Source organism: Oryza glaberrima, chromosome 7 (assembly GCF_000147395.1).
Source record: "Oryza glaberrima chromosome 7, OglaRS2, whole genome shotgun sequence".
Classification (NCBI taxonomy): Eukaryota; Viridiplantae; Streptophyta; class Magnoliopsida; order Poales; family Poaceae; genus Oryza; species Oryza glaberrima.
Genome location: NC_068332.1, coordinates 25,033,432 through 25,051,131, shown reverse-complemented (window position 1 = coordinate 25,051,131; position 17,700 = coordinate 25,033,432). Strand labels below are relative to the sequence as shown.

The following is a 17,700-nucleotide window of genomic DNA, read 5'->3' as shown; positions in this document are numbered from 1 at the left end:
TTCCAGATCAGCAGTAAAACAACTACATTCTTTTTCAGTATTCTGTTGCAATGGCCGGACAGCTGAGTAACCAATGGTCTTGTTTTTGACGTTATGTAGATAAAGCAGGTTTAGGACTTCAGGTATAGATCATACAAAAAAAAATAGGTGCTTATATATTGAATCTTGCAGATCACATGCCTATTTTTCTTTGGAAATGACGAGCATGCAGCATGATTGCTCCCTGTTTTATACGTTTAGAAATCAATTCAGTATGTGTCACCCTGGAAATTCAGCACACCGGAATTCCATACATAATGTGCATTAATCAATTCAGTATGTGACAGTACATATCTAAAAGAAGAGAAATCAATTCAGTAAGCTTAAGGTGAATGAGAAGCTCTCTTGTCGACCAAACAATGCAGTGCGCATGTTCTACATGGCATGTGGATTCAAATCAACTTTACAGAATGATCATACCTTTGTGTTTCTTCTGTTCTGTATGGGTAAACATGGAGTTATGTAAACTCCAGTTCCAAACTCTTCCCTATTTTACTCTTTAATAAGGTGATTAGGCCTTACATTGGGGAAACTCAGAAGTCAGAAATGTGTGATTAAATGTTTTGTCTTTATATTGGGGAAGCTCTAATATATGTGATTTAGTGTTTAGAATTTACATTGGGGAAAGCTCTACTGTATGTGGTTTAGTGTTTAGACTTTACATTGGGGGAACTGCTATATATGTGATTGAGTGGTTAGGTTTTACAATGGGGAAACTCTTATATATGTGATTAAAGGTTTAGACTTTACAGGTCATCATGTGGTATATGTTAGAGCCAAGTTTAATAGTATAACCAACTACTAACTCCAATTCATCTATAACCAATCTAATAGTCCATTCATACAATAGTTACATACTACACTATTAATACATGGTCCCACCTGTCATACACACACTACGTCTTGGAGTTCGTGCTACAGCTGGCTACAAATCTGTAGCCCGCTGCTCTTTTCTCCTTATTTATCTTCTTAAAATATATTTGTAGCTGGCTTATAGCCTGCTATTGTAATTTAGTCTTATGTGGACGTACGTTAACTAAAAGTTTGACCACTTGGGTGTCCTATCAACATGTTCTTGCTAGTCTTTGTCTAGAATCTAATGTTTCTATATGTGTCCCAAATTTTTTGCTTAATGTTTATGTTCTACAAAATGCTGTGTTGTAGTCGTTGTGAACATGTTTTTTTTTATGTTTTATAATTTTAATCAATGACTATATTTGGTCTTTTGGATGAAGGTAGTTGATGGAGCACATCTCCCATCGCAATCTGCAGGCCTTGATTGCTACCCAGAGTTATTTTTAATATATCCTTTTTATCCCTCAAATTTCTTCCACTCCAGATCAGCTATTGCAATCTCGGAACAAAATTTCGGAAATTTCAGTCCCTTCCGGCAAAACCCCCCATTTTGAAGATGCAAACACTACTCCAGGTACACACACTCTAGTGCGATAGTAAGCTGGATTTTGTGGAGGATTAGTGGTCTGCAATTTTTGCTTAGGAAATTGGTCACACGATTAGTATGACATTGTAATTCGTATTTATTCCGTAGTTTATATTTAGGTCATCGCACTTACAAGTAGATTCGGTATTGTTCTTCATTTTATAGATGTTAAATATATGTGGGCCTGTTCTTATTTGAAAAAAAAAATATTTTGGCTTGTAGCTTAGCCTTAGGTTGTTCTTTCCTCGAGGATCCAAACCTCACCTCTTTCGTTTTCCACGCACATTGCTTCCCAAACTGCTAAACAGTGTGTTTTTTTTAAAAAAAAAAAGCTAATACTTAACTAATCTTATGTTATTCGTCACTTTGTTTCACATGCAAAGTTCCAAAAGAACACAGCCTTATTTGGGAGCGAAAAGTAAATTTGGGGATTCTATATTTCACGGTACAAAGTATACTCTCTTCCTTATTCGTTCATTTTTTTGCATCCTGCAATTTTTCTTGTCTTCTTGCACTGCTCTTGATTATTGTCTACTCTTTGGGGATTTTGAGCAGCTTCCCCACCGTGAAGCCGCCGTCGACGACGAGGTTATGGCCGTTGATGTACTTGGCCTCGTCGGACGCCAGGAAGACGGCCGCCCTCGCCACGTCCTCCGGGTCGATCAACGGGCCAGCTTCCATCTGCTCCATGGACGCCGCCATGGCGTTCTTGAGCTCCTCGAAGCTCATCCCGGGGTAGGCCTCAAGGACCTGCACCATGGACAGCGGCGTCGCGACGCCGCACGGCGAGACGGCGTTCGCCCGCACGCCGTGGCGCGCCAGCTCACCGGCCACGGCGCGCACCACGCCCAGCACGGCCGCCTTCGACACGCCGTACGACGTCGGCCCCGTGCCGCCCACCACGCCCGACACGCTCCCCGTGAAGAGGACGCACCCGCTCCGGCGCGGCACCATGGCGCGCGCCGCGTGCTTGGCGGCGGCGACGGCGGCGCGGGCGTTCACGGCCATGACGCGGTCGAACTCGCCCAGGTCCAGGGAGGCGAGCGGCGCCGGCGCGATGGAGCCCAGGACGCCGGCGTTGCTGTAGAACACGTCGAGCGCCCCGTGGCGCGCCACGGCGAGGTCCACCGCCGCGGCGACCTGCGCCTCGTCCGTGACGTCGCACCTTGTGTACGTCGCGCCAGGGCCGAGCTCGGCGGCGACGGCGCGGCCGAGGTCGTCCTGGACGTCGGCGAGTATAACCTTGGCGCCATTGCCGATGAACTCCTTCGCCGACGCCTTGCCGATGCCGCTGGCGGCGCCGGTGATGACGGCCACCTTCCCGGCCAACCTGCATCGAATCGATCACCATGATCCACACACATGAACACAAAATGATCAGAAAATCATGAAAGAAATTAACCTCTGCGAGTTCGCCGCAGTGGAGAATTGGTGTAGTAAACCCGACGATCTCTTCACCCTAACGCAAACAGAAAACCAAATCATCTTTACAGCTTAGTGAGCAATCAAGAACAGACATGAACTCTGCTCTAGTAAGGTGATCAAACCTGAGAACGAGCTGCATTGTTCTCTGCATCATAAGGTACTCCTGATCCGATAATGGTCAATTCAGCATTCGAGAGGGTATTTATGCTCTGAAACTGAGCATCTCTCGCTGTGGACTTTGAGCTAATCTTTCTTTTCGAACGGCCAAACAGGTTGCTCGACGTTATATTAATAGAAGGGATTTAAGTACACAATAAAAGCTGAAAGAAAATGAAAAACTATACATTTCTAATTGCAAACACACTTACACGTCATGATTGCAAACATACACGTCAGTCCAACTTCCACCTTATGTCAGCAATATCATAATGTGCTTTGCGCCAGCCAAACTCCAACAACCTAATTCGTCCTGAATTCGATTAATTATTTGATGGGTTGTCGCCTCTTTTACTCCGAAGAACCTTTCGTCAATTTTCATACATGGCGGTGACACGTAAGACACATGCAACACTATTGCTTGTATTAGTTCTCTCTCTCTTTCGTTGACATCAAAGTAGCAATGACTCAAAGTTGCTTAGTTCTTTTTCCAGGCGGCTAAGCAGATCGCTGTCAGTTGTGTAGTTTATACATCACCATGTTCAGTTGGTCACAAGGTTATGGTTTTTTTGTTTGTTTGTATTTATGGGTTCAGTGTAGTCAGGATATTATTGTCCTGTAATATAGAAATATGGCCACAAGGTTGGACCTGAATATGTGATACATACACATACTGCACAACATCCTCTCCAATCTGGAAGACGTAAAATAGGTGTATGGTTTGTTTTAGATCAGGTTAAATCGGATTTTTATTTATTTATTTATTGCCCTCACAAAGTGGACGGCAAACTGAGTTGGGGGCTCATAAAACATAGCAATTTATTAGTGCATAATTAATTAAGTATTAGCTATATATTATAAAAATGGGATTAATATGAATTTTTAAAGCAATTTTTCTATATAATTTTTTTTAGAAAGACATACCGTTTTTGCAGTTTGGAAAGTGTGCGTGTGAAAAACGAGTACAGTGAAGTTGGAAACACTGAGTAAAGAACACAGACCAAAATTTCAGACGTGTTCAAGTTCAACCTGATTACGAACTGTTGGTTAATTTTCCTTGCTCGCCGAATGCCATGTATTTGAGAGTAGTGGGTTCTACTTGGGCCTCATGCTTGATCGGGCCTACTTATGTTCTGAATGAGGCCCGTGCGGCGAGGCGCCATGGCGCGCGCGGCGTGCTAGCTTGACGGCGGCGGCGAGCGCCGCCCTGGTAGCCTCCCGGCGATGCCGGCGTTGTTGTGGAACACGTCGAGGTGGCCGTTCCGCTTCACGGCGAGGCCCACGGCCGCGGCGACCTGCGCCTCGTCGGCGACGTCGCAGCGCGTGTACGCGGCGTCCGGGCCGAGCTCCGCCGCCACCGAGTGGCTGAGGTCGTCCTGGATGTCGGCGATGATGACCTTGGCGCCGTTCTTGATGAACTCCGTGGCCGTCGCCTTGCCGATGCCGCTGGCGCCGCCGGTGATGATGGCCACCTTGCCGGGCAACCTCTGGGAGTCGGAGGCCGCGGAGAAGAAGCCACTAACGACTAAACTTGCAGGAGAAGTCGATTTTTGCCCAATTACACTGATCATATATATATATATATATATATATATATATATATAATTTGTAAAAGCCTAGGCCCGTTATATAATATACTCCAATTTTGATTAAGCTCATGATACCTGAGGAGTTGGAATGCTCTGAACATCCTGCTCAGAATGTAGCAAATGCAGAGCTGAATCGAACTGAGCTGATGGAGTGGTGAAGAGTCCACTGCAATTAAGCCTCCTTAAAAGGTGGTCGGTATATGTATATGCGTGGAGATTTTACCTAAACTTTATCAAGATATCTCAGGTGCTCAGAAATTACATTTTGATGACATAACAAATCACGGAACATTTAAGGAGTACCCCATCCATTTCAAAAAAAAAAAAAAGTCCAATCCTAGCTACGAACACATATGTCCAGATTCGTAGCTAGAGTTTGTCTTTTGTTGGGATAGAGTAGTAGCTCCGAAAATTTTTAATTGTATAGGTGCGGAGCTATATAGGAATACCAACCACATGAAAGCTTGAAAGTTTGCAACACACAAACCAATTCTAGCACTATACCTAACCTGACAAGTAAAAAATACATGTGTTCATTGACAACTTAAAAGCACACCTGGTGTTGAAATCAGGTTGGCACGTTTACGACATCATATTTATAAAGCATGTAAAATCATTTGGTCTATATTGTAGAAATAAAAAGAGAGGCAATACACCACCCTTACATAGGGAACCCAAAAACTTCCGGACTTAATACAAACTATTCATGTGCCCTGGACAGCTTGACTCCAATAAGCAGCGGCAAGAGATGGACTCGGCTCGACACCAACCAAAGAGGGCTCGGCCTGCAGCAGGAGATTAAACACGCGTCGCTATTCTGCGGGGTGTCGCACGGGCTGTGGTGTGTGGCATTGCCGCAGAGAATTTTTTTCCATGGCATAGAGATTTGGCCCGACCCAAGCACGATATGCCCGAACTGTTGTCGGATTCATGCCGGCTTAATCTAACCGTTCGACCGTGCTTGGGCCTATTCTTTAGCACGATATGTCGGTCCAGCATGGCCCAACGATCCCTGCTCATAATAAGAATGTGTACGGTCTGGTCTGGTATGGAATGAACTTATAATCTGATGATCGAGTCGATTCCATGATTATGAGTTCATAACCCTAACCGGCCCAAATATATGACAAATGCAAAATAAACTTATTACATCGATATAAGACAAGGCCAAAGAGATGAGGGGGATAAATTAGACTTGTTCTAAGGATGAGCATGGTAGGCAAGCCATGCCTTCGCGTCGACACGGCACTACCCGAGTTTTATTGGGTCATGCCTGGACCATAGGCGCACCATTTGATTGATACTGTATAGACAGGCAACGCCTGTGTGGTCTGAAAATGCCCGGTACCAACTAAGTGTACTGTACCAATTTCCTCCTTTTTGCAAATCAGATGTTTGACTGCTCATTGGAAAGAATACTTCTAGAAATGAGAAAAATAAAAACACCGTCGCGTTGCACTCCGCAGAACTAAATAATCCTAGAAAACCAGGTCTCATACATGTGAAGTACTCCATGTGAATAGCATACGACATAATATAATTGTTGACAATTTTTTTTATTAAAGGGCATAAGCCCTCATTTCTACTCCCTCCGTCCTTATAATATAGAAATTTTGAGTTTTTACTTATATTGTTTGACCCTTCGTCTAATTCAAAAAGTTTTAGAATTATTATTTATTTTCTTTGTGACTTACTTTATTATCCAAAGTACTTTAAGCATAACTTTTCGTCTTTTATATTTGCACAAACTTTTTGAATAAGACGAGTGGTCAAACATTGTAAGCAAAAACTCAAAATATCTTATATTATAGAAGAAAGAGAGTATTACCGTAAATGATCATGTATTACTAAGTTCTTACAGCATACATGCAGACTAACAAAACAACCAAAGGCCTCATTCCAGGGATGAAGAATTGTTGACATATGGATTAATTCTCGGAAACAAATGATACGCACGTGGCTATACACCCTCACATGCTTAGACTAATTAATCCACCTAATATACAGAGGAAAAGTAGGCAGTCCACTCCATGCTGATCCTTCTTTTTAATAATGACTCCATCCTGATCCTTAATTTGCATATAAATTAATACTACATCCGTCCTAAAATATAGTAATTTTTAGCCAAAAATCTCAACACACAGATGTTCAGATGTAGACCTCGTTCTTTTCTCCAATAAAAGTTGGATGAAAATTTAGATATTCGTGGCACGATTTTCAAACTACTAAACGGTGTATTTCATGCGAAAACTTTGTATATGGATGTTGCTCTAGAATATCATATAAATATATTTTTCAAGTTTGTAATAATTAAAACTTAATTAATCATACATTAGTACTATATAATTATGCGTAAAACACTTAATTTTTATCAACATCTATATGAGTTTCAAACGGCAACATCATCTTCAAATACTTAAATTTTGTCACGGACGTCCTTATTATTCCAATTACAACAACGACGACTTTGAAAACCAAGCAGCGATGCATGCACGCCACCTGCTCGATCGGCGTCGTCTACCTGTCACGCTCCTTTGTGCACGGTGTACCCGGCGTCGACGACGAGGTTGTGCCCGTTCACGTACCTGGCCTCGTCGGAGGCCAGGTACACCGCCGCCCTCGCGATGTCCTCCGGCGCGAGCAGCACGACGGCGCCACCCTCGCCGACCTCCTTCTCCACCGTCGTCTTCAGGCCGTCGCTCAGGCTAGGGGACATCTCGGAGAGCAGCGGGATCTGCCGCAGCAGCAGCGGCGTCCTCGTGGCGCCCGGCGAGATGGCGTTCACACGCAGGCCGTGGCGCGCCATCGGCTCCGCCGCCGCGCGCACGATGGCGATCACGGTGGCCTTGGACACGGAGTACACCGGGACAGCCGGGACGGGGATGACTCCCGCGCCGCTCGACGTGCAGAGCACGCAGCCGCTGCATCGCGGCGCCATGGCGCGCGCGGCGTGCTTGACGGCGGCGAGCGTCGACCGGGCGTTCACCGCCATCACACGGTCGAAGTCGCCGAGGTCCACGGCCGCCATGTCGTCCTGCGGCAGCGCCCCGGCGATGCCGGCGTTGTTGTGGAACACGTCGAGGCGGCCGTGGCGCGCCACGGCGAGGCCCACGGCCGCGGCGACCTGCGCCTCGTCGGCGACGTCGCAGCGCGTGTACGCGGCGTCCGGGCCGAGCTCCGCCGCCACCGAGTGGCCGAGGTCGTCCTGGATGTCGGCGATGATGACCTTGGCGCCGTTCTTGATGAACTCCGTGGCCGTCGCCTTGCCGATGCCGCTGGCGCCGCCGGTGATGACGGCCACCTTGCCGGCCAACCTCTGGTGCGAGCTGGACGCCGTGGAGAAGCCATTGACGACTAAACCAGCTGTCCAAGTACTCGTTGTTCCAAAAACTCTCTTCGTCTCCCTATTATGACACCAGATCATCCATACCCATTATTCAGTACTCAGCTACACATATATGATTAGCTATGATAGTATAAAAATATATAGTGAATTCTTGGTATATAGTAATATATATCTTGATCAAACTCATATAGACTAGTAGTACCTTAGAAGAGCTGCTGATCTGAACATCCTGCTAAAAAAATGCAGAGCAGAATCGACCTGATCGAACTAGTCGTCGTAGTTGGCTAATGCCCTTGATGCAAGCCTCCTTAAGAAGGCCAGGAAATGCCTGCTGGCTGCTCGTTTCGGTCTTGGTCTCCGTAAGTGAGTTTGTCAAAGTCTATGAGCAACTGTGTTCCGTTGTTAGCCTAGCAGCGGCCAGTGCGATGCTAGCCTTTTTATGGGTCTGCTGTGTGTTGGCGCTATTGGTGTGTGGGTGGTAGTATAGTTTTTCCGTTTTCCTGGTTACAACCTTACAGGATTGTAATCTTCTAATTTTTTTCCTGCTCTATCAATAGAGCTTCGCACTGTCTATTACGAGTCGTTCAAAACTAAGCACGCACACCACTAGACATGTATCACTATACTCACACATCCGTGAATATACACCCTTAATAGCAAGTTTAATAGTATAGCCCACTATTAGCTCCAATTTATTTATAACCAATCTAATAGCCAATTCATACGATAGTTGCTTATTATACTATTAATATATGGTCCCACCTGTCATACGCACATTGCGTCTTGGAGTCTATGCTACAGCTGGCTACAGATCTGTAGCCCGCTGCTCTTCTCTCTTATCTTTTTCTCATTAAAATATATTTATAGCTGGCTAATAGTTTGCTATTGTGCGGCCTGCTCTAAGAATCTAACGCATGTTTAAAAGGGTGGAAACCAACTTTACATCTATAATGTCTAAACCTGTTAAAAGATCACCTTCATATGAATAATATTTAGAGTAAAATACACCGCCGGTCCTTAAACTTGAAGCGTGGTGTCACTTAGATCCATGATCTTGTAAAATCAACATTAAGGTCAATGAACTTGTTTAAGTGAATCATTGCGGTCCAAAGCACATTTGACCGGATTGACCGTCCTACGTGCCTGTACATCGTGGCCCCATATTTGCACTTAAGCCCCTACACACCGATCCAACCCTCCACTGTTGCTGTCGACTGCCGTTGGCTTCACCCGCTCGCCATCGGCTCTGCCCTCTCCCTCCTCCTCCTCACCACCTTCCCTCTCCCCTTTCCCTTTCCCTCTGGAGACGCGGTTCTCGCTGGTGAGCGACAAGACGGCCTCCCGCGCTTGGTCAGCACCTGCGGGCGCCTCCCAGACCTTCGCCATCATGTTGCCCGGCGCCGCCGCCGCCACCGTCGGCACGCGCTGTGCCACGTCCTCCTTCCGCCGCTTCACCGCGCCAGAGATCGTCACCCCCTTGTCCTGCTACTGCCCAGTCATCGGCTCGCCGAAGGTAAGGGTAGTGGAGGCGTCCGTGTCCTGTGTGGTGGCCTATGATTGCAAGCTGCTGCCGACGCCTGGGATCGCGGTGCCGATGGACTGCATCACCAGCTGCACCTTGCCAGCCACGACGGTCCCGACACCGACATTGGGTCGTTCGGCACGTCCACATCCGGCTTCCCGACGCCGATGTGCTTCGGGTCATCGGAGACGCTAATCGAATCGAAGGCGCGGACGATGGGCATCGCATCAATGTCCTCGCCTTCCTGTGGCACGCGCACTGGTTCATGTCACTCATCCTCTGCGCCGCCACATCGCGTTCATCCTCCTCGCTGCTGCTGTTGCTGCTGCTCCCGCCAGTGCTGTCGCCGCCCTTCTCCCTGCCTCCACGCCGCCAGCGAGGTGTCGCGCCGCGGATCCGGCGGTAAGGTCAGATGCGGCGCCGACGACTGGCGAGAAGGCCATATCCAACGCTGGCAACTAGGCGGAGCTCGACATCCATCACTCCGGTGGCGAGGCGTCGCGGCGCGGATCTGGTGCCGATGACCAGCGGGAAGTGAAACCGGCGGATCTGGCCGTCAGTGAGGCGTGGTTCTCCCCGGTGGTGCTCCTCTCTTCGGCGGCGGTGGAGGGATGGCTCCGGCAAGAGCGTGGGACGGCGGGAAGGGAGACCGAGCCAGGCCATGACTGCGGCTGCCTTCTTCTCCGTCGAGCTCCTGACGGCCACCTTGTCGAGCTCAAGCCCGACAGTGGCGGCAAGAGCTCGAGGGCTCGCAGGCATGATCCACCTTGGTGACAACGACCGGGGCGAGCTCGCCGGCCGGCTCACCTGCAGGGCCGTGAAAAAAGAGAGAAAGAGAAGAAAAAGAAAAGGATTTAGGGGAAGAAGAGGGTGGATTGGGCACGGAGGGGTCTAACAGCAAATATGCAGCCACGCTGTACAGCCATGTAGGACGGTCAATCCGGTCAAATGTGCTTTAGACCGCAATGATTCACTTAAACAAGTTCATGGACCTTAATGTCGATTTTACAAGATCATGGACTTAAGTGACACCACGCTTCAAATTCAAGGACTGGCGGTGTATTTTACTCTAATATTTATGGGCAATAAAATTTGAATCATTGATGGTCGATGAAGTCATGCGCTCTTCCACATTGGTGCTTCCCCCAATCGAAAAGTCAATGTAATCTTTTAATACGATGTTTCTTCGTTTCTTCCAACCATATTTGGTTCATCCTGTCCATGGAATTATTACAACGGATTAATAGATCCATGCTTCTATAAGTATAACTTTCACAAAATTTCCGACTGCATTGGTTTGATGTGATAAGCTAGTACTCACTCATATTTTAATGTATGACGCCGTTGACTTTTTAACCAACGTTTGACCATTTGTTTTATTCAAAATTTTTGTGCAAATATAAAAATATTTATGTCATGCTTAAAAAATATTTCAGGATGAATCAAGTCATAATAAAATATATTATAATTACATAAATTTTTTAAATAAGACGGATAGTCAAACGTTGGACAAAAAGTCAACGGCGTCATACATTAAAATATAGAGGTAGTACTTACCCATCACAAAATGTACGATGCCATTGACTTTTCACATAATATTTGACTATTTGTCTTATTTTAAAAAGATAAAAATATTATTATATTTTATAAATTGTTTTATTATCAAAGAAACCATATAAGCCTAACTTATACTTGTACATATTTAAACTAAATTTTTGAATAAGAGAAATGGTCAAATGTTATGCGAAAAGCAACAGTGTCATATATTTTGAAATTGGGGTAGTATTATTTATGCTTATTTCTTACCATATTTATTTTTCCTATAATTAAGTATATAATCTGTGATAATAATCAGGATAAAATTATAAAATAGATTGGTTCTGTCATGTATAGGCTTGGACAATTCCTTAGTATTTACGTAGTACTTAGAGAAGAAAATTGATCTATGAGATCTCGAGACCCTCATCAAAAAGTTCAAAACAATATGTACATGTAGGCATCGTTACCATTTAATGTATTCAATTTTATAACTGAGTTAATGTTTTGCGTCTTTGAGTTTGAGTTGGCCCTAAACATATTACTCTTAGTCTCATATGATTTTTGTTCCCGCGTTTCATTTTGTTCGTATTTTATAGAAAATATCTAAAATTTCAAATTACTACAATTTAACGTACAAATTGATCCAAGCTTTGAAACTATAAATTCAACATGGATCTGAGATACCACCAAATAGGATCATATAGTTGTTCATATCCCTAAAGTCATACGTTATCACGTGCGAGTTTTCTAACACCACGTGATTTGACTTAATTAGAGAACATATATAACTGTTACTACTACATACTCCCTCCGTCCCATAATATAAGGGATTTTGAGTTTTTATTTACATTGTTTGATCACTCGTCTTATTCAAAAAATTTGTGCAAATATAAAAAACGAAAAGTTATGCTTAAAATACTTTAGATAATAAAGTAAGTCAAAAAATAAATAATAATTCTAAAATTTTTTTAATAAAACGAGTGGTCATACAGTGAAAGGAAAAACTTAAAATCCCTTATATTATGGGACGGAGGAAGTATAAGAGCTTGTTAGAAATAAATATGCATGCTTCCCTGACGCGCGATGCATGCATGACTCTTGCAAATATAAGTGGTTGAATTTTCTTGAAGGTTGACAACGTCATGCATGGTGGCAAGGTCAAATTCGACAGTTAATTTCTGAACAGATTTTTTCGAGAGAAATGATCTCCACATACATAAACTGGCGTTATTATCTTTTTTCTTAATTTGATAGCTGATCTTGTTTGGTGGTTGTGTGTGGAATCAATGAAGCCTGCTATGATTAATGAAACAGTAATAGATCAATAAGAAGCATCCTCTAATTGTCAGGGACTGAAATAATTAAAACAGACCAAGCATGAATCACCGTGATATAGGTTCTGCTGAATGGATTGACTTGCATGCTTTCTAAGCTCACAAACGATATTTTCTTTTAAAAAATTATGTACATAAATTTCGTTAATATAATTTTAAATCGGTTTTTCAAATTTATTGTAGTTTGTTGATTCATTTATACAGTCGAATAATTATCTTAAATTATTTACCTGTTCAGATATGCAATTCAATATAAAAGAACACAAAGGGTCCCAAATAAAACCATGCCCTCGAATAAAACCATTTTATTTTACCTAGGCATTACTATTGGCCAATTTTGAAATATATTTTTGGCCCTATGAGGAGGAGGAATTTTAAAGGCAAAGAAGACACATTGCCAAAAAAAAAAGAGCTACTTGACATTCAAATAAAAGGTGCTGAATTGTCTCTTGCGCACTAAAACAATTAATATTGCTTATCACCCTTCCTTAAAAAACTTTTTGCAAGGTTATCTTGTGTGTTACGATTACTTTCTGATGAAAAAACACATAAATTGATTTTTAGTTGCACCTTTTAACTCCCATTAAATCCTCTTATGGATCCACACATTAGAGTTCATGATCACATTATACATCAAATGAACCGAAAATTTGTTATTTTTATACAGCGATCAAATAAAGCAATTATTTTCATTCTACGGTGTTATATCTTTGAAAGCAATGTTTCTTTCGAGCCATAAAGGTATTGATCTTTGAGAGGACACTTCCTTAATCTTATATATGTCCCTTTGCCATATCTACACCAGAAACAAAAAGGTTGATCTTTCATTCACAATAAAGTTAAACTAGCCCAAAACTAGGATATCCTGAGTTGATGAGCCCAAAACCAGTCGGAATAATCATTTGCCTAGCAAACACACCTATTCTTGATAGTAAGGTTCTGATCAACACCTAGTTCACCTTTGTCTTTTGATCGATGTATTGTTTGTAATTTGATTAATCTATTTGTAGTTGTCATTATTTTAAAAAAAGTGATATGTGATTAAAAGTCTAGTCTTGAAGTACCCCTGGAATTTCAAAGAATGAGAACATAACACGGGAAGAATTAAACTAACATAGTTTACAAGGACTAATCTTCCACCATATGAGATTGTTTTTTTCCCTTCCAAGTGCTAAGCTTTCCCTTAAACTTATACTGCATTATTAACTATTTCCGAGTTAATATTGCAAAGCTTCCGATAATAAATGAGTATACCGAAGTAGCTAGAATGGAAAATACATCGATCTAGACATTTGTCTATACTTATCCTCTTTCTCTCGAAGAAGAAAATTTCACTTCTGAAAAGTTGATTGTCAGACCGGAGAGTTGTTCAAGGACTCAAACAAGGATCTTCATGTTTTTTTTTCCTTTTTGTCAAAGCTCTACTTTTCACGTACATATCATGCGGTCAAGCGCGATTAGCTGCTAGCCCATTCAATTCGTTATTCGAGGTCAAGTACATAGAACAAAATTAGTCCACTTCAACGCTCGGCTGAAAAATAAACAAATAAATGGTAATGCCACTATATTTTCTATGGGAATTAATTAATTATAAAACATGTACATACGCGGTTGTTTTGAGAAATATGTCTAAACTTAAATCTGATCTCGTAGAATTTTTTCACACCCTATCCTTTATTCCAACAATGATGAGGTTGGGTACTTATGCATGGAGGACACCTCATGCTAGCTACTTAATTACTCCATTCTAAAATAAACGTATGATACATTTTGATACTACGAATCTAGATATGCTATATTTCATAGTAAGTTGATTTATTTTGGAACAAGATACGTCTGGCTGCGTTCAACGCGCCGCCGGTGTGTCAGCTCCTTTGTGCACGGTGTACCCGGCGTCGACGACGAGGTTGTGGCCGGTCACGTACCTGGCCTCGTCGGAGGCGAGGTACACCGCCGCCATGGCCACCTCCTCCGGCCCCATCATCATGTCGTTCGCGTCGACGTCGATCATCTGCTTCAGCTCGTCGCTCATGGTAGGAGACGACGCCGACATCACCGACACCTTGCCCTGCAGGACCGGCGTCCTGACGGCGCCCGGCGAGATGGCGTTCACCCGCAGGCCGTGGCGCGCCAGGGGCTCCGCCGCCGCGCGCACGATGGCGATGATGGTGGCCTTGGTGATGGAGTGCGTGGCGACCGCCGGGAGCGGGAGGACGCCGACGGCGCTGGCCGTGCAGAGGATGACGCCGGCGCGGCGGGGCGCCATGACGCGCGCGGCGTGCTTGATGCCGGCGAGCGACGCGCGGGCGTTCACCGCCATCATGGCGTCGAAGTCGGCGAGGTCGACGGACGCCATGTCGTCCTGCGGGAACCTCCCCGGGATGGCGGCGTTGTTGTGCATGACGTCGAGGCGGCCGTGGCGCGCCACGGCGAGGTCGACGGCGGCGGCGACCTGCGCCTCGTCGGCGACGTCGCAGCGCGCGTACGTGGCGTCCGGGCCGAGCTCCGCCGCCGCGGCGTGGCCGAGGTCGTCGTTGACGTCGGTGATGATCACCTTGGCGCCGTTCCTGATGAACTCCGCGGCGGTCGCCTTGCCGATGCCGCTGGCGGCGCCGGTGATGACGGCCACCTTGCCGGCCAACCTCTGGTGGGAGCTCGCCGCCGTGGAGAAGCCACCGGCGATTAGACTTTCAGGCGAAGTCGACGTCATCGTCGTCATCCTTGGGCCAACCACTCTCTTCGTCTCCCTGTACGTATACGAATACGCGGTCAGATCACATGTACGTATACGAATACGCGGTACTAGCAGCCTTAAACCTAAAGTATTAATGTATTATACATATCGTAAATACACTTTTTTTCTCTTGCATGTTAACATTACAAAAACAGACAACAAATTATCATGTTATCTATGTATATACACACTAAGAAATAGAAATGGCAATGCAAATATAATTATATAGGCGAGAACACAAATCTATGTTTGTGAAGAAATATATGAAAAAACTATATGTATTGTCAATTTGGTTTCAAAACATGCATTTTACAATTTCGAAGACAGCAAACATAGATTTGTGTAAAATGCATGTTTAAATCAAATTAGCTTCCTCAATATATCTTGATCTAATTAATTAACATTCAAACTCATACCTGAGGAGGCGTTGCGCTGTTGATCTGAACATCCTGGTAGAACGAATAATTAAGCAAGCTTAATTACTATCCTAATAAAATTAGCAAGGTAGAAATAAAGCAGAAGCAGAATGGAGCTGATCGTTGTTGGCTCTAGCTCGATCGACAAAGATGGATACTACGAACCTCCTTAATATAAGAAGGCTAGATATAGCCGCGTTACGTGTGCATATGCATATGCATATGGATTTTTGTTTGAACGCCGGCCAGTATAGGTCGAGAGGACGTATTCTCAATTTGAAAGATCAAAATTGACCGGCTATTTGTATATATTATATATACTCCTACTACGTACTAAGAAGGAAGAAAAATAAGCTAACAAACTCGTTAAAAATTAATTGGTTTCAGGTTGATAGATCGTACTGCCGTTAGTAAATCAGCTGCCAGCTGGTCGTCATGCAGATGGTCATAGGAATCTAGAACTTTACATATTTATTGATATTTTTATCATAATCTCACATATCAAGTTATAATTAATTAGGGTAACTATTCCTACATTACCCATATTAAATTAAATAGAAGACCACACCATGCTGCCCTTGCAATGGAGCTGATTAGTTAGGCCATTTCATCACAAGACACTATATAAATAGTTTCCATAAACTCCACATTATCACTATTCCATACTTAAATTTAATGCTATTTATCTTACATGATGTCTTGGATATTGTACAGAAATCAAGTCTCATGCAAGACATGATTTTCTTCTTTTTCCTCATTTATTCACTTACCACATTATTTTTCATTTTAGGTGGCTGCTTATTTAATTTTAAAGACACCATCCTAGTCATATTATGCACCATGGTAGTGGAAGCAATATTGATATTGCAAACAACAATATCATTAACTCATTAATTAGTTTAATTAACAGGGTGAAATTCGTCATAAACCTCCACAGAAATGCTCAAACGTAGGAATTATCATCCACACAATGCATTGCTTCACCGACAACTAATATGAAGTCGGAGGGAGTACTCCATTTGGAAATATAAGACGTAATAGATTTATACAAATTTTCCAACATTATACTTAGGCCAATATTTTCTTTCTAATATATTATCAACAACTATAAATTAATATTATATAAAAATATTTTTCAAATACCAATATAGTGATACTACATGCATAGCACTTGACACATATTTTTTTAGTTTAATTATTAGTTCAGAATTTTAAATATTGACTTTACGGAAAACAAACACATCTTATATTTTTTACCAGTAGACCTTGTATATTTTCATAGTTTCAAATGGAGGGGGGGGGGGGGGGGGTTAATTGTCAGTTTCCTCTAGACCAATGTTTTCCTCATGGGCTTCCCTCGTAATTTCATAGTATGCAGAGTTTTTCCCCTTTATTTTCCATGTACTTATCCCCTATACTATATATAGAGTACATTTCATTAACCCCATCTATTATAGTCCAAGTTGGCATATGGCACATAACCCTAGGTATTATGGTTCTAAAGTTTCATAAAACTACAACGTTAACTATTTTGTCATACACCTATATCAAAATAGAAAAAATAGATATGACATATATATAATGGATAAAATGCTTATAAATTTGAGATTTTCTTGTAGACCTTAAAAGTGTGGTAGATCAAAGTCAAAATAATTATTACTGTGCTTTTGTGAAATGTTAGAATCATAATACATGGGGGGGTTATGTGCCATGTCAAAGTTCCTATATATGGTTTTGCGAAACTTGGACCATAATAAGTGATGTTTTATGAAATTTACTACTATATATAAGATTGTACCACAAAAACTTCTCCTACAGTAACTATAAAAAACAATTTTGGGATATAGGCCCCATTTATTTTTACAAAGAAACTAAAAAATTGTCCACTTACAAAAATGTGTGAGATGTGCCGAGTTGGTTGGTAAAAAAAAAAAATCTCCTGACAAAGAGTGCAAACTGTTGGTGATGCTAGTTTTTTTACCTAGAAGATAACATAATGCCGTTTAGTTTATTATTTATCTACAATACTAATATAATAAATACTCCCTGTGGCCACAAATAAGTGACTTTTGGACAGTGACATGCTCACCAAGATTACTTTTTATTATGGACTACTAGTATAGACTGTAAAAATATAGGAAACTTATAATATTGGAAAT

The 17,700-nt window shown here is 43.0% G+C and overlaps 4 protein-coding genes and 1 pseudogene across 4 annotated transcripts; all 5 read right to left on the bottom strand.

The window, feature by feature from the left end:
- Positions 1 to 1,734: 1,734 nt before the first annotated feature.
- Positions 1,735 to 3,142, bottom strand: LOC127780003 (momilactone A synthase-like). Its single transcript, XM_052306946.1, has 3 exons — positions 3,028 to 3,142; positions 2,883 to 2,939; positions 1,735 to 2,810 (listed from the first exon to the last, which is right to left on the bottom strand). The coding sequence occupies exons 1-3, from the start codon at positions 3,057 to 3,059 to the stop codon at positions 2,012 to 2,014; spliced, it is 888 nt and encodes a 295-aa protein (XP_052162906.1). The 5' UTR covers positions 3,060 to 3,142; the 3' UTR covers positions 1,735 to 2,011.
- A 519-nt stretch (positions 3,143 to 3,661) lies between these two features.
- On the bottom strand, positions 3,662 to 4,751 carry LOC127780338 (momilactone A synthase-like). Its single transcript, XM_052307235.1, has 3 exons — positions 4,726 to 4,751; positions 4,277 to 4,591; positions 3,662 to 3,677 (listed from the first exon to the last, which is right to left on the bottom strand). Exons 1-3 carry the CDS (start codon positions 4,749 to 4,751, stop codon positions 3,662 to 3,664), a joined length of 357 nt encoding a protein of 118 aa, XP_052163195.1.
- A 1,788-nt stretch (positions 4,752 to 6,539) lies between these two features.
- LOC127779854 (momilactone A synthase-like) lies at positions 6,540 to 8,388 on the bottom strand. Its single transcript, XM_052306772.1, has 2 exons — positions 8,199 to 8,388; positions 6,540 to 8,054 (listed from the first exon to the last, which is right to left on the bottom strand). Exons 1-2 carry the CDS (start codon positions 8,222 to 8,224, stop codon positions 7,175 to 7,177), a joined length of 906 nt encoding a protein of 301 aa, XP_052162732.1. The 5' UTR covers positions 8,225 to 8,388; the 3' UTR covers positions 6,540 to 7,174.
- A 778-nt stretch (positions 8,389 to 9,166) lies between these two features.
- On the bottom strand, positions 9,167 to 10,277 carry LOC127780337 (uncharacterized; annotated as a pseudogene).
- A 3,677-nt stretch (positions 10,278 to 13,954) lies between these two features.
- Positions 13,955 to 15,758, bottom strand: LOC127780049 (momilactone A synthase-like). The gene is made up of 2 exons (XM_052307007.1): positions 15,542 to 15,758; positions 13,955 to 15,138 (listed from the first exon to the last, which is right to left on the bottom strand). Exons 1-2 carry the CDS (start codon positions 15,571 to 15,573, stop codon positions 14,238 to 14,240), a joined length of 933 nt encoding a protein of 310 aa, XP_052162967.1. The 5' UTR covers positions 15,574 to 15,758; the 3' UTR covers positions 13,955 to 14,237.
- Positions 15,759 to 17,700: the final 1,942 nt, after the last annotated feature.